General features: G+C 48.6%; 1 protein-coding gene across 2 annotated transcripts in view; it reads left to right on the top strand.

Moving 5' to 3' along the window:
* The first annotated feature begins 8,365 nt into the window (after window positions 1–8,365).
* Window positions 8,366–17,771, top strand: part of col5a1 (procollagen, type V, alpha 1) — a 52,440-nt gene continuing 43,034 nt past the window's right edge. For both annotated transcript variants that reach the window (XM_037484514.2, XM_037484513.2), the window contains exon 1: window positions 8,366–8,815. In XM_037484514.2, the coding sequence (XP_037340411.2) occupies window positions 8,707–8,815 (109 nt within the window). In that variant the 5' untranslated portion in view covers window positions 8,366–8,706. The remainder of the gene's footprint in view (window positions 8,816–17,771) is intronic.

Below are 17,771 nucleotides of genomic sequence, written 5' to 3'. Positions count from 1 at the left end.
GGACCCTGCTGTCGTGCCCAAAATGAGAGGATGAGCCGCTCCCAGTGAATAGCAGAAAAGCCCCCCCAACCCCCCTCTCCCACCCTGCATCTCCTTTCTCCCTCCCTCATCGGTGGTTTCAGTCATCGGAGACGAGGTCTGAATGGGAGCACTGGACTGAATCAAGGTTACACTGGGCAGAGGGTGGGCAGGATGGTTGTGTCTCCATTGTGTGCCCATCGGTTTGTCTCGTCTGCGGAGTAAATGAGCCGACCCGGTGCCGGCCCGTTTGTAGTCTGCAGGAGAAAAGTCTGCGCAGACATTTCTGTCCATTCAGAGCTTCGCGGTCTGGGTTTTGCGAGTGTGTCATCGGCCACATGAAGCGGGCCGGCCCCACTGGGATTTCTGACGTGCCCCCCCCCTTCCGGACCGTCATGAGCCTGTGGCTGTCTGCGTTTTTTTTTCCCATCTGTGTTTTGACAAAGACGCCAAAACCATTTGGGCTTTCCCACATCTTCACATCTTCCGTGTTCGTCAAATGTAGACCCCCCCCCCCCCCCTTTCCAACTGTATGCCTTCACCAGCAGACATCTGGACTTCCACTGCAGACCATTACATGGTAAAGGCTCCCGCCTTCATGATCTTACGGAGAGAAGTGGTAAGTGGCAGCCATAAAATGACAGACATCCAAGGAGGGGCATCGCTGTTACGGCCTGGTAATGAATGGCCAAATTGTGCCTCGTGTCGCTCTTCATCTGAGCTGTGAATTTTTTTGGGGGGGGGGGGATTTCCAAACATAATAAAGCAATGACTTAACAACAAGAAGTCACCAGTCTTCTGCGAGTCCCCTTTCCAGACACAGTGTTTATCAAAACCAATGAGCACTTTGGCACGGATTGCAGTGTTAAGATTTTCCACAGGGAGAGCTGCCAAACCTCGACGATCCCTTTTAGATGGAAAGTATATTAAAGAGAGCCAAGCAGGAGGATTACCAGTGGAACGATGAGCTATGGAACAGTTGTCTATGTATGTATTGTATATGTTTGTGCATGCTGCAGCTCACAAAGGAGCAGGGACGCTTGTATAAACACGCGTGAGACCCAGAAATCCATCACTCTTTTCTGCATCCGGCCTCTAAAGGGGGGAGTCGATTGCAGTTCCTACCCGATTGCAACTCCCCCCCCGGGCTGTTAGAGGCTTCGCTTTAATTCGCTCGTCCATGCATACGATTAACACGGGGTCGTCTGAGACAGCGGTAAGGAGGACTGAGCTGAGAGGGATTCATCCCCGAGGCTTGAAACACCGTGGGGAAATAGTTTGAATGTCTGAGACGGGTGCTCCTGGAATTCAGAAAAGGCCCATTAACTTCAGGCCTTCACAAAGGGTGGGGTCTTTTTTTCTGTGGCGTAAAATCTGCCCGGGCAGATCTGGAGGGTGGGATCAGGAGGAGAGGAAAGCCGCGGTCCATCGGCACCTTGATCTCTATGACCTTTGTGTCTTTTAATCTGTTTCTGGACGAGTAAGACGGAGAAAGATGGTTGGTTGGAGAGTGGTCCGCTTTGTTTTCTGCAAATGTGAATCCAAACCCTCAGATGGAGACAGAGTGGCATCATGACCGGTTAAGGGGGGGGGGGGGAAAGATGACCACAGAGTGGTTGACTCAGCACACTGGCGGTTTTCCATTTCCTGAGTGTGATCCCATGATGCTTCATTCAAAAGAATATCTGACTCTAACAAAGACAAACCATTTACCAAATCTACAACTGGCTTTGATATTTCAGGTCGCTGCGCCTCTCGAGAAAAAGAGACGGGATGCCCCAAAGTCAAGGAAATACATCCTCATCCAACCGTGGATGTACCTTCTGAACGTTGCGTGTGTTCATCTGGCATTTTGAGATGTCTCAGTGGATGATTGAGTCTTTTAACTCGCATGTGGGGCTGCAGTCAGAGGATTACGTTAGTCAGGAACCCCCCCCCTCTAAGCACGAAACGAGACCGAATTCCCAACAGTGTATGTTGTTGAAGACATATCCACTAATAGGGGAAAAGTTAGGGGATCAGCAAAGACTTGGAGAATTCATCCTCCTGTTAACATACTTTAAAAGTGTCCATTTTTGGTGCATATATTTAGGATTGCAAGGTGTTTATTCAGGTGTTGACAGAATTCCCGATTTACATCGCCGATGTCAAGCTGTTGGGAAACATTGCTTATTAGCACCACTCCAAACTTCCACGTGAGTCCGATTTTCCCCCCAAAATGTGTCTTCCGCAAAGCGTTTTCTCACCAATTCAGCATTTATGAGGGATTTTAATTGCTTCTTCTTCTTTATCATCTGGCGGGGCCATCTGGTGAAGAAGATCTCCCAGAACATCAGTAAAAAAAAAAAAAATCATCAAAGCTGCAACAAAACCCCAATTGAGAAACTGAGATACAATAAGAAGATTTGATCCAGATAAAATGGACTAAGCGAGGGGCAAGAGAGCAGCAGGACCGCTGTGGGCCTGGGGGGGGGGGGGGGGGGGGGGGGGGACCTGCGCGCCAGATGTGAGGAGGGTGGGTTTTCTCGCTGTCGCCCCCCCCGAGAAATCGCAGGCCAGGTTTCGGGCGTGGGGTCGTCGGGGGTCATTTCAATGGCGCACACAAGCGACGCTCAAAACACTTGCCTCCGAGGCCCGGGTTCAAACACATACAGCACCAGGGGGGGGGGAAATGCCTTATAATTACACAGAACAACAGAAGAACGAGCCCTGTGGAAATGTCCAGCCTCAAAAGGAACAAACCATAAAGAAATCAGCAGATATGATGGACAGTTTACACGTATGCACACAAAGATCTTTGTGTAGATTCCTAACATGAGCTTCTTTTTTTTTTTAAATTACCGCTGTTTTAAAAGTTTAAAATCTAGATAACTAACTAAATAGGCTACTAAGAGGCACTCAGTGGGATACAGATCTCTACGCCAGGTGTGCCTGCTACTAGCGTCTGTGTGAGCATGAGTAGCTGTGGACACACTCGCTCACCGATCTCCTTACTTCCTGGTGGGATAACAGCTGATTTATCTGAGATGAAAAACAAATTGCATCTAGAGAGCGAGCAATGTGCTGTGGTTCCACCAATTCTCTCTCTTGCAGCTGTGTTATGTTTTTTGAATGAAAAACGTTTTATGAGTCTCCCTTCTCTGTGAATTCTGAATAGTTTACATTGTGTTCCGGCACCAGCAAACACAACGTGATGATAAAACACATTTTGAACCACAACTAGACATAATCACTGTGCATTTCCAGGGGATGAGGCAGTTGATCAGCTTGTGTATCCGAGATGACAACTTCAGCCCATGTGGAGGAGAAAAATACAGTGTAATGCAATGAAGAAGACACACAGGCGTATTCAGACACACAGCACGGCACCATGGACCGAGCATTCAAACGCGTTGTAGTAGACACGTCGAAGACGAGCATGAAACGTTCCATGCGAGTGTTTAATGATGAAGTAACATTCCGCGGGGGTTAGAGCCCGGGCAGGAGGCAGCGCAAACATGCCACGCGCACTGCCAATTGGGGATTAGCACTCAATTGACAACTGGCAGCTGGTGAGTTCATGACAACGTGTCAAGATCGTATGTGTGTGTGCTTTTATGGTTGGATCTGATGTTTTCAGCGAGCAGCTGCTGAACACTTCCACATCTGCACACGTATCGTACCCTCTGATAATATTTATCTGAGCTCAGATCCAACCAATGCAAGCACTCACATCGTCATCTTTGAAACAAACAGCAGAATTATGGGGTGTCTTGTGTGAGCATGTTTGTTGTCTGTGTAGGTGCACAACTATCTGTGCATGGAAATAGAAAAGGCCTCAAATCCCCCCCTCCCTCCCCCCCCCCCCATACATGTGTTTCATTACAACGTTCTCATTTTGAAATGCTGTGTTTTTTTAGTTTTGTTATTTTTAGTTCATCATTACACTCATCTATCTTCTCCCCCCCCCCTTTTTTTTTTTAGTCACGGCCTATGTGTGGAATCTCCTCCTTTGTCCAGCCCTGAGCTGGTTTGTGACAAGCGGGGTGGACCACACAAGTGTGGAGCAGATCTCCCTTCATTCACAACCCAAAATGGGTTTTCAAATTTAAAAGCTTGGACTTATAAAACACGCAAGGCGAATAATGTTGGAGACCTTTTAAAGCCGAACTCCCGGTTTACTGTGGATGGATTTATTTACTTTTCCTTGCTCCTCTACCCTTTTATATGACTTGCCCAAACGAGCAGCCAAACCCCCGCCGCAGTGCCGCAGTGCCCCGAGTCCACGTGGTCCACATGCTGCAGGCCGTGCAGACTCAACCATGACCGACGTGCACTGGCCCCATTCGAGGGCTTCTCAGGGCTGAGAGTCTATGTGGGCAAAGACCTGAATATGTCGTATTCATCAAGTCGGTTGCCAAGTTTTTTTTTTTTCTTCTTTCATTTCACTCAACAGAACGTTCAAATCCTAAAGACCATTACATTTTAAAAAATAAAAATAAAAAAAAAACGTGTGTGCGCCGCCCACACAATGGCCGGTGGCTGGTAAAAAAAGAGGCAGCCGGCCCCCCACAAACGATGACCCTGACCCTAAGCTGTTTCTCTTGAATGCAATTTCTGCATCCTGCAAGCGGAGAATGCGGAAAGGCTTGTGTGACCCAACGTCCCCCCCCCCCCGTGTGGGACGGCCATGTCGTGCATTGCTGCGTGTATGTCGGGAGCAGGGAACGCCAAGAGCGGCTCTTTTTAAAAAAAACATGGGCACAGAGGGCCTTCCCCCCTCCCCCCCCCCCCCCAGCCAGCCGCCAGGGGCGGAGCCGGAGAGAGAGCGAGACGCGGTTAATTAATCCCGTAGACGACAGGCGACAACTCGGGGGACTTTTAAAAAATATATTTTTTCATTCCCGCCGCTTCGGTGGAGAGATTAGGCGCGACAACAAAGAAAAGAAAAAGGTTTTGCCCCGGTTTTATGGCGGTGTTTGGCTGCTTTTATGTTATGTGGGCGAACCTTTGCAGTCACATGTGAGATTGGCCTCGTTACATCGTTGTAACCGGTGCAATTGAGCCAGTTAAGACACACTTAAGCACACTTCACACAGCAGCGCAGTCGCGACACTTGACAACCCCACGTTTTAATTAACAATTACACCAAAGCCAGTTGGAATGAGTCAAAGTGTAATTTGTTCAAGTGCCCCCCCCCCCTGAAGAAGAAAGCATGTAAAGACTTGCTCTTGCTTTCATCTCATCATCTCCTTGGCTTGATTACTATTTACACTTTATGTGTCACTAAACACTTTAAAATGTCCTTTTGGTGAAAATCAAAGAAAATGCAAAATACATCATATACAATCTGCAATATTTTGACCTGTGACGTTGTTTTTTATATTGTTAGAAGTTTCTCCAAAGATAATTATTCCTATTTCACCCCCCCCCTCCTCCCTGTATATTAGCACTTCAAAAACCAACTGCAAAATGCAAATTTGTACCACAGGTGACACACAAAAGGAAAGATTGTTCTGAACTAATGACGGTGTTGCAGTACGGCACAAACAATACAGTCTGGGTTTCAAACTCGGTTCCCGAGTTCCTAAGAATTCCTAAAACGTGACCGCGAGCCACTTGTGTTCAGAGAGAGAGAGAGAGAGAAAAAACGATTCAAGCCGTTGATCGTTTTATAAATGTGTGCAAATCCATCTTCCAAGGAAACGTGGGTTGAATTGTCTCGTGTGATGCTACATTGCACCGGGTCCCATTCGGAGGAGGAGGAGGGGGGGCGGGGGGGGTTTCAAATGAGCATAAGAACAGGCGCTGCCTTGACAATGAGGCTGTCGCCATGATGTTCTGCAAAGTTGGGATCCAGCGCTGCGCGCGGTTAAAGTGGGAAGAAGGCCCCGCTGAACTCGGGATGACTGAGAACACACACACACACACACACACACACACACAGAGCCATTAGCCCAGCTCTTACAAAAGCACGTTTGTCGCTGCCTGGCTCTGTTTCACCTACCTGATACCCGGTGATTGATTAATGCCTGGCATCAAGAGGAAATGTGTGCGGGGGGGGGGGCCAAACCTCCTCCAACAGCGGAGCGGAGGACGAGCCGCACCTGTGAGCCGTGAGCAGACAGGTGATGACAGACGTCGCTTTGTCATCAATCCAATTTATTGTTCTAAAGGCTCATATTTGAAAGTTTTACATGCAGTACCAGTCAAAAGTTTGTATGAACTTTCACATTGAATTGAATGAGAAAATGTGTTCAAACTTTTGACTGGTTCCCTACATTCAAAGCCCGGATAGTGTAACAACGTAATGAAAAACTCCCGCTTTTGTTTTTTTATACTTAAAAAAAAAAGAAAGAAATTCTTTCTGCTCTTGTGTGTTGGCTGCATTCGACTTTCGTCCTTCTCGCTCCTCTACAATCTTCAAAGTCGTCAAACTGGAACCACACAACCGACTTCGTTCTGCAGTTCCTCTCCATCACAACTCCGGAGAGCCGCTGTGTGCCTCCACGGGTTTGGGAAAATCATTGAAAAGTGTCATACAAGGCCTGCAAGGAATTGCGAGGTTTGACTGTGTAATTTGAACTTGTGTAAAGCGAAACCATATAATATAATCATATAGTGAATAAATAAAATAAAAAACCCACAACAAACGCCCAACCTCAACCACCTCGCCAGAGATCTGCATATCGAGTGGTAACGTGGACGCAACCAGTTACGCTGTGTTACAGGGTGTAGATCTACCAGCGAATCTCTCTCTGTGTTTAACAGGTCTTAATCTCCCTGAACTCCATCTGCTGAACAGTTGAAGCAAAACGAGTCCCGGTTCAAACTGTTCAGTGGCCCGAGAAAGCTGGATCCCCGTCGATCTGATCACAGACGGGTGTTTCTTTGACGATGGAAGACGATGAACGAATGTGGGTTTAATAAGGTTCTCTCTGGCTTTCATTTCCAGCCCGACACTTGGTGAAAGCAAATATTGGGAAAAAGCAGGCCCGAAGCAGGACGAAGAGAATGGCTCTGATCAATCATCATTCGTCCCTCTGTTTCACGTTGCGCTTTCCCGTGTGTCATGTGAGAAACGTAAAAAGGCCCGAAAGTCCTCAAATGAGACGAAACCACCACCACCACCACCACTGGTCCAGCCTCAGATAAAACACCATGTTTCTGGTTAGAAGGCAGTTTGAGGGAGCAAATGGAAGCCTTGTAAAGGAGCAGTTGCAGAGTTTTGAGATGAGTGTGGTGTAGGTATAAAGCCACCCTAAATACAGGGCTCAGGCCATAATTTCAACCATTTATCTGACCCGAGGAACCATTACAGAGCAAAGCGGTCACTTCAGAGAGGCGCGTGTATCCGTGATGTAAATATCCTCCGTCCCCTTTTTTGAGGTCGAGGCTCTCCGTGTGACAAACACGGGGGGCGGAGGCGGGGGGGGGGTCACCCGAGCTGAGGCCTCCACGCAGCACAAACAGCTGACTGACAACAGCGCGTCAGTGCTGCTGCTCGTGTTATTATAAAATAAATTGATCCTTTTAACGAGTGCGCGAGGCGGTCAAACTTGACGCCCCCCGCGGCGTGACAGGCTGTCAGATGCGGCCTTAATGTTTTTGCCCGCTGGCTCGTGGCGCTGAAGCCAGACCTCCACCAAGCAGACAGCCGCCACGCCGAGGGTGCGTTGGTGTCCGTGATCCGGACGTGATCTCGCCGGTCTGGTACCTCGCATGAGTACCGGGTTCTGGAGGCTTCGGGGGGGCCTCTGTGGGTCTGTGAGATGCCCAGTTTGGTGTTGACTTGAATAATACAGATTTAGTAACAATGGAAAAGGCAGACAGGGAATAAAATATGAAATATGTTCACAAATAAATACACAAGCTTGGTATGTTTTCACCAATTGGTCAGCAGTGTCCAACGGAATACCAGCCCTGCTCTAATGTGGGGGTTACAGAATGATTTAAGTGCAAACCCACCTGTTGAGACAACCATGTATCACCATGAGACCCAGCTTGGAGAATCGCAAGACAACGAAAAAAAGACAAAAGTGCGCAAATTTAACTGCGTGCCGTTTGCGCAGGATCTGCTCTGACAAGAGACTGAAAAAAAGTAAAAGCGCTCGGAGCGCAACAATTGTAGGCGTGAAAACTGCCCCCCCCCCCCTCCACCCCCCCTTCAACTTTCCCCTCTCCACCCGCGGCCAATGACAGGGCCGCCTCTGGTGCGCGGACCCCTCTGATTTGCCCGAGTTTCGCGTCCGCAATGGGAGTGACAGGGGAGGGGAGGCTGGGGATGGGGAGGCGGAAAGGGGGTGTGTGAGGGGTAACTTTTCTTTTTTTTCCCTCTCTCTCTGTGTGTGTGTGTGTGTGTTCCCCCGTTGGACTTGGAGGGGGCCCCTACGTGAGGACCCGGACGGAGGGGACGGCACTTGTGAGCGGAGGCGCGGCGGTGCAGGACGGGTCCAGAGACGCAGCGAGGAGAGACGGGCGCACATCCGTCAACCAGCTGGAGGAACGCGCACCAAAACAAACCCTTATGGCTGCTTGAGACATAACGATACACCCCCCCCACCCCCTCCCCTTTTTTCTCTGGGACTTTTTTGGCTTTTTTTTTTCTTTTTTCTTCTTCTTCTTGTCGTCCTGACCAGAAGCCGCTGCGAGTCGAATTAGTTGCTCCAAAGTTCGAGAGAAGCAGCTTCCACTGGCCGCGGACGCGTTATGGCGGTCATGGATACCCATATAAGATGGAAAGTTAAACGGAGGATAAGGGACGCGCAGATCACACTAGCGGTGATTCTGCTTTTTGTCGCATCGCAAGCAAGTTCAGGTAAGATCTGCGGCTGCGCTTTTGGAACTGCGCTTCTTTTTTTTTTTCTTCTTCTTCTTTTTTTTTTTTTGGTGGGTCTTCTTCTTTTGCGGGATCACTGTGATGACCGCACCTCCTCTTAAACGCATCTTTGTGGTCTTTTTTTTTGTTGAAAACAATGAGCCTCGATCACTGTGTGAAAAGGCTTGTGAGCCGGGCCGCGTATTGTGTCTGAGGAACTGGTGCCCTGAAGCAGTGAAGTTGTGCAAAGGGTTCTGCAAAAAAAAAAAAAAAAAAAAGAACTCCAGTAGCTGAAAGATATGGCTCCTTGAGGCCAAGTTTACATGCATGAGATGGTGAAAGGGTTAAAACTGCACAGTATGCCCCTGAATTGCAAAGACAACGTATTTTTCAGATGTCCCTTTTTTTGTTGCATTTTGCAGACTAAACAAAGTTTAAAAGGGCTCAAACTTCTTTTTTTTCTCCTTTTATTCTGAGCTCCTGAGAGGTGTGAGCGTGCTCTCCGTGAGCGGGAGGGGGCCCGCGGCTCATCTGTAAGTGGTAGGGTGGAGCCGCCTTGGAGACTGACATCAGAGGCACAAGGCCCTGCTGCACTTCTCCTCAGGCATTCTCCCCCAGCCCTCCCCCCTCCCCACCCCTCCACCCCACCCCGTGCTCCCGGGCGACCTCTTTACGCGACAGAGAGTGTGACGATGTAAAAGTTTAGCCCGGCGCCGACGTATCGGGGGCTCGAACCGGGCGTGTTCCTGAAGGCCACGAGGAGCCAGAGGTGTCCTGCTCTTGTCCTTAGAGCCTTCGGCGTGGTGCCGCCGCGTCCCTCGGGTGCTCGGAGAGGTCACGCAGCGCCCCGGCAGCAGCAGCTAGTGGGGGGGCCCCCGGGGGCCCCTGGCCTGCGTGTATTATTAGCACCTTAAGGCTGCCTGGCACGGTTGGTGGTCTGCTGTCCGGATCTCTGACCCGGGGGGGGGGAGGGGGGCTCTGAGGGGGAACAGGTGGTTTCTTCAGGACGCTTAGAAAGTGTCCGAGAACCGGGGCCGACTCGAACCGACTCAGAGGCTCAGTACAAAACTCCTCCAGGGCACACACTGTTGGAACTGATGAACTGTTGAAAGGGTTCTAATGAAAAGCAGATGCAGCTGGCGTGGCTTTACGAGCTCACGTGGGCTCTCCTGTTAAACATATGAATAAGATTTACTGCAGCCTGTTTATTTCCACGTTGCCTATAAATAATGATTGTTAGCCGAACACAACTTAGGTCACTTTATGACAGTTGGATCCATATCTGGTCCTTTTTAATGACAGAGGAGGAGTTTACTGGGGAACACTAAAGAAATTGGGACTGAATTGATTTTGATGCTGTGAGCTGGATTTAATCAGCTCATAATTCTGACTTAATGTACTACCATGCAACTAATAATGATGTTCTCCAACTTACTATACTTACTATAATACGGAGGTAATTTAGCAAAATAGCCAAATGTGAGTTTCCCCAGACTTGATAGAACATGGAGCTCCATCCATGTCGGCGGAGCGTTTCTCACCACCTGGTGGCAGCAGATCGGATCACGTATGATTTTCCATGTGGCGTCCAAACCGTTTTACACGTACACAAAGACACAAAGACAAACACATCCACCACTCTTAGAAATCCCCAGCTGTTTAATTTCCACTTTGCTAACTCGCCAGCGAGCTGCTAATTTAGCACGTGGCCTGGCCGCTGTTTAACTGTACAAGTGTTGCATCATCACTATTATTTTTTTCATTTTTTTTTGCACACTGGCAAATGGTTCGAAGTTAACAGCGACCTTGACTTCAGGATAAAACGCGACGGAGTGAAGTAACGCTCCCCAGGTCTTTCCTCTGCATTAATCCGGAGACCTTTACTCTCGACCCGAGGCGGCGAGTGGCGTTAACAGAAGGCCTGTGAGACATCGAGCTCAGGAACGAGGCGAGGGGGTCAGAGTTCGAAGGTGAAGGTCAAAGCTTTGGGATTGCCGCCGCTGTCAGGTTTACAGTTTCATTGCCCGAAGAAAGGAATTCTTGCCCTTGAAGCTGCACAGCTCCTCGTTGCTGTCGTGTCGTGGGCATGATGTTTTTCATCTGGACGGACGGAACAATCCCATTAGCATCTTTAGCCTCAGATGCAATTTAAAGAGATACAGGTGTTTTGTTTGTCCTGTCCTAGTCGATGTCTCCAGATGCTGACTGAATAGCATCCATTCCCGGGAAATAGATACCCTGGCCTCCCCGTGGGGCACCTCAGATGTTTTGTACTTTAATGATCGTGCGTACCTGCTGGGGGGCCAAATCCACCTTCTTCTGCAAATGGTTCTCTTTATGTTTCTGCTGAGCCGTCTAGTCTAGAAACTCAGTTTTGACTCTTTGAGCCGGGAGGGTTTGTTATCATTAATTAACCCAAAGTTTTTTTTTATTTTTATATATCTGCAGTTCCAGAACCTACCGGCGCAGAGCACTTTTGGTCATCAAAAAATACTGAAAAAACATTCTTTGAATACCTTATGCAAATGAAAACATGGACGGATTTTGATGCTAATAGAGAGAAGTACCAGAAGTAGCAGTGCATATGCTGAGGAATAAACAAATATGGTCATGATGCCATAATTATGATTTATATATGGTAGGAGCGGCATTTGTTTCATCCATATGTGTATTTGAAAGGAATATACAGAGGAGGGCTTTGCTGTTTCACTAAGCGCCTTCACATCTGGATTTGATAAGTTCCATTGTGCCGTCTGCTAAGCCCTCCAGAAACCCAGAGGAAAATGTCTTCCAGATGTTTTCTTCCCATTCTTGGTGGAAAAGGGGAACAGGGTGAAGAAAAAAAAAATATATATATATACTGTCGCATTTCAAAAAGAAAATACACCATTCTGTGCTGGTATTATAGAGAAAATTCCTAATGGAATACGTCCAATCATCTGCAGCCTTTTAGGCAGCGGGCCTCGCATTTCAGCCCGGTTCGGACATCCAACATTAAAAGGTTACTTCTGCTAAGCGAGCCCGCTTCACAAAAGGGTGAGGGGGTGGAATACAGCTGGCCTGCAGCTGTTTCTCATTAGTCCCTCCTTCCAAAGAAATTCATGCGGATAAGTAAATGACGTAGTGCTGTCACCGTGTAAAAGTTATTCACGAGGCAAATTAGAAAACTTCTACTACTTCTTTTTTTTAAATGGATCTAATGGAGAACATACAGTTCCGCATCCATGTCTGGACAATTGTCGAAAGCATCGGAGGCGGACCCAGCCGACGTCGCTCCGCCCCCATCAAGCAATCGCGTAAACGTGCTTTTCTCCAGTGCGTCGTCGGCGACTCGACTTTAAGTGGCATTTTTCCCGAGGTCGTGTCCGACTCGATCAGATAAGTGGCCGGTGTCCACTCGTGTGTGTGTGTGTGTGTGTGTGTGCGCGCATTGCCGCTGAGGATGGGATGTGAGTTAGCTGGACCTTTGGAGAGAATCAGTCACCCTGCAGCTGCGTGAGTCACTTCAGTGTGTAAATGCAAGCTTTGAGGGAAGGACTGTACATCAGCTCTCATGCCTGATAAAAAAAAAAGCACTGGAGATAAAACCAAATATGCAGGTCGAGTTCCTAACCCGCATCCTGGGCCGTGCATCATCTTTTACTTTTCCCGACCAATTAAGGGTCAAATAATTGCTCAATGGACCTCTGGGCTGCTTGATATGAAGCCAGATACAGATGGTTTCTCTCTTCTAGCTCGAAACTGCTAGAAAAACCCAAGCAAAGATTGGATCTTTTTTCTCTCCCCTGACAGAGAAAAGGGGAACAAAATGGAGTTCAGTCAACGACCATCAGTGTAAAACTTGAACATGATGCAACTCCTGCATTTGATTCTAACCAGCATGCTTTGTTTGCAGCCGAGGGTTCACTTCATCTGGGAAACAGTGCTTTTCTCTGTAGTGGGGTATTATACTCATTGAGCATGGAAAGCCATGTATGACTCATCCTTTCCAACCCCATTTAACCCCCCCCCCCCCCCCCCCCCCCCTAAGCCAAGACTCAGCCGCAGCCTAAGCAGGAATACTGAGAGTAAGCATTTCTTTCCTACTTTGGGAAACACTAAAGTTTGTGGTCACTCCAGAAACTTTTCCTTTTTCTCAGATGTATTCTATTTTTTACTTTACAGGAGCATGGAACAAACATCGAGCCCCCCCCCCCCCCCCCCCCCAGTTTGTGATTACTCAGCGGTACTTTGTAATTAATTGGTTTTGTCGGAAAAAAACAAAAGGGCGAGTTGGACGCTGTTGCTCAAACATGAGTCACGTCGTACTAATTTGCAAAAGTAAATTAGTTTAGTCCAAAACGCGATGCTGTTTGAATCACTGTCAACAGAATGAATAAAACCCTGTGTATGAATACCTCAGTTTTTTGGACCACAATATCCGCTCTTGTTAAACAATTAAAGGATGCCTGAACATGAAGGTCTCACATTGCAGAAAGCCTCATTTCGGGCTCAGCGAGAACTGGTCCAGTTGAAATCCAAATATCATGCATGAACCTCATAGAATAAGCGTGACGCGTCCCCTCTAGGGTTCCTTCGACACGCCCCACATCGCGCGTTCACGCGTCCCCTCTAGGGTTCCTTCGACCCGCCCCACATCGCGCGTTCACGCGTCCCCTCTAGGGTTCCTTCGACACGCCCCACATCGCGCGTTCACGCGTTTACCAGTTGTTTTAACAACTGGAAAGGACGAAAAAACGGACTTTTTTATTTGTGCAAATGTAACCGCACACAAGATTGATGCGGCGCAGGGAACAGAACCCAGCCACCGCGGCTGAGCTAATGTGTATATTCAGAATCTGGTTAAAGTCAGAGATGAACTGACTTGGCTGTCACCGTTAACTCGGATTATTCCCGACCCCAGGCTGCAGTTACAGTCTGATAACAGCGTTGTTATCACCTCACAAAAAGAACTGGGATTGATTAACCTGTAAAAGGTTCCATTTATTTTTAACACTTGTGTGGTCACTCTTTCCACACCTCTTTTTTTTTGCCCATCTTTTCCCCTCCAGGCATTGATTGCTCCTGCAAAAGGAAGCGGCTGGTTTCCTAAACGCTGCCTACATTTTTCCGTCCTTTTTTTGTCCTGCAGCAATATTCTGATTAAACAGTCATCATGCTGGAGGCAAGATTTAAATCTGGAGTTTGCTTGTTTTGCTTCTTTTGTGAAGTCGTTGCAGCGCTGTGTCGTCATCAACTCTCGTTGCTCTTTGTTGTCCGTCTATTGATCACGTGCACTAAAAACATTTCACTAATGATGAGGAAAATGTGCACGTTTTGGATTGACTCCCGACGCCCCTCGGCTCAGTGTTGCATTATTGTGCAGAGCTTCACATGCATTAGATTCAGCTGTAATGTGTCTCTGTGTTGGGGGGGTGGAATAATTCTCTCTGAGAGGAAGTAGTTCTCCAAAGTCAGTGCTGCAGGGACCTGTTTTTATCGCACATTTCTCAGCAGTCGTCCATCAAAACCGTATCTGCAATGGGAGAGACTGAGCTGAAGATAAAGTAGGCACAGAGGAATAAAGTTGCTAATGAGGGTTCGAAAACTGAATGAACAGTCGACAAAACTACAGAGAGGGGGGGGAGGGGGGGGGGATAAAAGCGATGCAGGTCATCACACATGAAGCAGATAGTTTTACTGTGAAATCAGCGCTCAGAGGCGCACGCTGGAATCCTGGGTCATTTTTTCCATCTTAGTCCGTGGCGGGCGGCAGGCAGACGTTTATCCTCCGTGAGCTGCAGCGTGGAGACGTCTGAAGTAAACCATCTGGTTTTCTCCCTGTTAAGGCAATAAGAGTCTGGGCAAAGACGCAGAGTACACGAGAGAAGCTCCGGTCAGCTCGGGATCCTCTTTCAGGCCTGCGACTGTGTGTCTGTGTCTGTGTGTGTGTGTGTGTGTGTGTGTGTGTGTGTGTGTGTGTGTGTGTGTGTGTCTGGGTAGTTATGCACAACTTAAATGAGCAGATTCTGTGCGGGTTTCTTTGCGGGTTGTCATTCAGACTCACGCATTTTCACGTTTCTCTCTTTTCACTCGTGTCCCAAAAAGTCCGCCCGAAAAAAACCCCCAAAACCCGACACGCAACGGGTGCTGGCCATGCTTAACGCTTTGGTCACTTCACTTGGCTCATGCCGGCGTAAACACTGTCCTCAGTTGCCTTTTGTGCTGCAGCGGTTATCATTTATCGCTTAACGGAGCAGTTTTGCTTTTGCAGAAAAGCATCAGAATGTGGCGACAAGCGGTTAAAAACAGGCAAAACTACAAAGGAGAGCCAATGAACCCGAGCCATCACTGTCACACACTCAGTAATTAACTTGCGTTTTCCTGTTTAAGAAGAATAATGCGTCAATAATTAATCAAAAAGTCCCATCTAAACTTTTTTTGTACCGAGTTTGATTGTCATTGCAAGGCGCATGTGTGCAGGATCAGGCTTTGCATCTTGCTGACTGGAACCTGCATTGGTTTACCCGTGTGTGTGTGTGTGTGTGTGTGTGTTCTCTCTGTCCACGTGGTGTGTGTAATGTGTTCAATCTAGCAAGCGTAATGCCTGCAGTATGATTTCCAGGTCTGGTCACATGAAAGGGGCAACAGCTTAAGGTCAACGTGTCTCTCATTTTTGGTCCGTTATCACAATGTAATGAATTCTGAATTGAGACTTTAAAAAAACTGTTTTGTAGCAGCAGAGCAGCGACAAATTAAGAGACGTCTTAAGGGCCTTAATTGTTAATCGGCCGCTTTCACAGTCTCCAGTTTCTCAACACTTGGCCTCAGTTTAAGTTTTAAGAATCAGGTGAAATAAAATTCAAAAAGAATAACTAACATCTCACACCCTCCCTGTCTGTGACGCGCTCCCGCACGGGGGGGGGGGGGGGGCGGCATTTATTGGGCATTCCTGTTTTTCGGCAGGATCCTCTCCATGGCTGCTAATTACTCCTTGTCCTCAGCGCCAGGTCAAGCATGTGCCTGTAAGAGTCAGGCCTCACTTCAGGAAGGGCTGGAGGAGGAGGAAGGAAGAATGTTAATCCCCCCCCCCCCCACCCATCCATGAAAATTCACTGGTCCGGCTCCTGTCAAACAAAATGGTGGCGTCTGGAGTCACACTAGTGCTGTTTGCAGAATGTGTGTGTGTGTGTGGTTGGATGGGACAGGCGAGAGGGATCCACCGCAGGTTTGGCACCGAGCCGGCAGCAGGATCATGGATCTGGCACCTGAGCTGATTGTTTAAAGAGGAGGAGGAAGGGAAATGAAGTGAGGCAGGGGGGGAGGGCGCGGCGTCTTTTTTTTTTTTAAATAGTTACTTTCACCACACAAGATTCGCACACAAATGTGTGTCACCTATCAACTCTGCTGGGGCTCCTCTTTGATCACATCGCTCACCCCCCCAGTTTCTGCAAGTTCCCTGCTGTGCACGCGTCTCGAGGAGACCCCGTGGGAGTAGAAAACATTTCAATGTTTTAGATGCATTTAGGAAGGACGCTGGGCCTCAAAGGATGCATTTGTGTTGACGGGCGTTGTTGCAGGAAATTAGCAAACCGACAAAGAGCGAATGTACACGGGACCCCGGTCACACAAACAGTTCCTGTGTAACCGGCCCCCCTGGACGTGAGGGTCTGTGGTCGGGAGGGGGGAAACGTCTCTCGCTCTCTCTCTCTCTCTCTCTCTCTCTCTCTCTCTCTCTCTCTCTCTCTCGGGATATGCCTCGCTGAGTGGGCCAACGTCTCGGCTCAACAAGGTGGGACTGAGACCCTTAGGAGGGGGGGGTGTGTAAGGACACGTGAGAGATGGAGGTGTAAGTCCAGCTGGTGAGTCGAAAGGCCTCTTTGTGTTAGGCGAGTCACAGGCTTCATTGGGAGAGACCACTTAAAAAGGCACTTTTATTTACCTGCCTCTTCCTTTCCCTGTAAGCTGCTAATTGGCCCTCTCCACCTGGCTCACCTCCAGGTGACCCCCCACAGAGGCCCCCCCCCCCCCCCGTGGCAGTACTTTAACCTCCGTCACGGGATCTCGAAAGTAAATGAATGTAGCATCATTTTTGCATCAGGAAAATAATTTCGCCGGAGTAAGGAGATGAGATCGGTGCAAGGAAAGGAAACGAGGGGTTCTTCTTAGGAACCATCGTTGTTTCTTTTTCCCCCCCCCAAAAAAGCGCCTGATCTTCATGGGATTAGTTTGTGTCGGGTTAGATTAGCAAAAGCAACAGCCCTCAGCGAGGGGTAGTGACACAGTTAGCTCCTTACAGCCCCCCACCCCCCCCCTTCCCCCCCACTTCCTTCTTGCTCCGTGGTGCAGAGCTGACTTTTACTAGGGTGTTGTTGTTATTGTTATTGTGACAGCCATATTGTTATAATGTTTTCTATGAATGCAGGCCGCCGGCGCCCGAAGGAGATCATTTGAATGATTCATCGCGATTTCGCGCGTTGATGTCATCTCGAAAAGCAACCAAATTGACAGCGGACGCGCTTTTGACGGGACGATGCGAGGTGTGTGCGGCGCGTCCCCCCCCCCCCCCCGGGTCAGAGTCCTCGTGCGGCGGGGGCCCAGTCGAAATGGTTGCTGTCCGTTTAAGGTGAAATGCGGGGGCGGCCGCGTGAGAAGGGAGAGACCAGACGGGGTGACGGAGGAGGGAAGCGGACCCCACATGCTGACGCTCCGACGCGCCTCATTGTGATCGATTGGTTTTATTTCCCAGGGGAATAACGGGCTGTTGGCTGTTGGCGGGTCAGAGTGAATCACTGTAGAGTGAAGGCAGACTCAGGGAACATTTGTAGGGTTTCTGGGCGAAGGGCAACGACTGTGAGCTTTGCTTATATGAAGTGTATTCAATAAAAAAAAAAAAAGAAGCCACTTTCGTCGCAAATATCAGAGACAGAGAAACCATAACTGCCTGCAGGACCTTTTGATTGTTAATAGCTGGCAT

The sequence above is a fragment of the Pungitius pungitius genome, chromosome 18, assembly GCF_949316345.1.
Source record: "Pungitius pungitius chromosome 18, fPunPun2.1, whole genome shotgun sequence".
NCBI classification, from domain to species: domain Eukaryota; kingdom Metazoa; phylum Chordata; class Actinopteri; order Perciformes; family Gasterosteidae; genus Pungitius; species Pungitius pungitius.
This window is presented reverse-complemented; position numbering and strand designations above follow the sequence as displayed.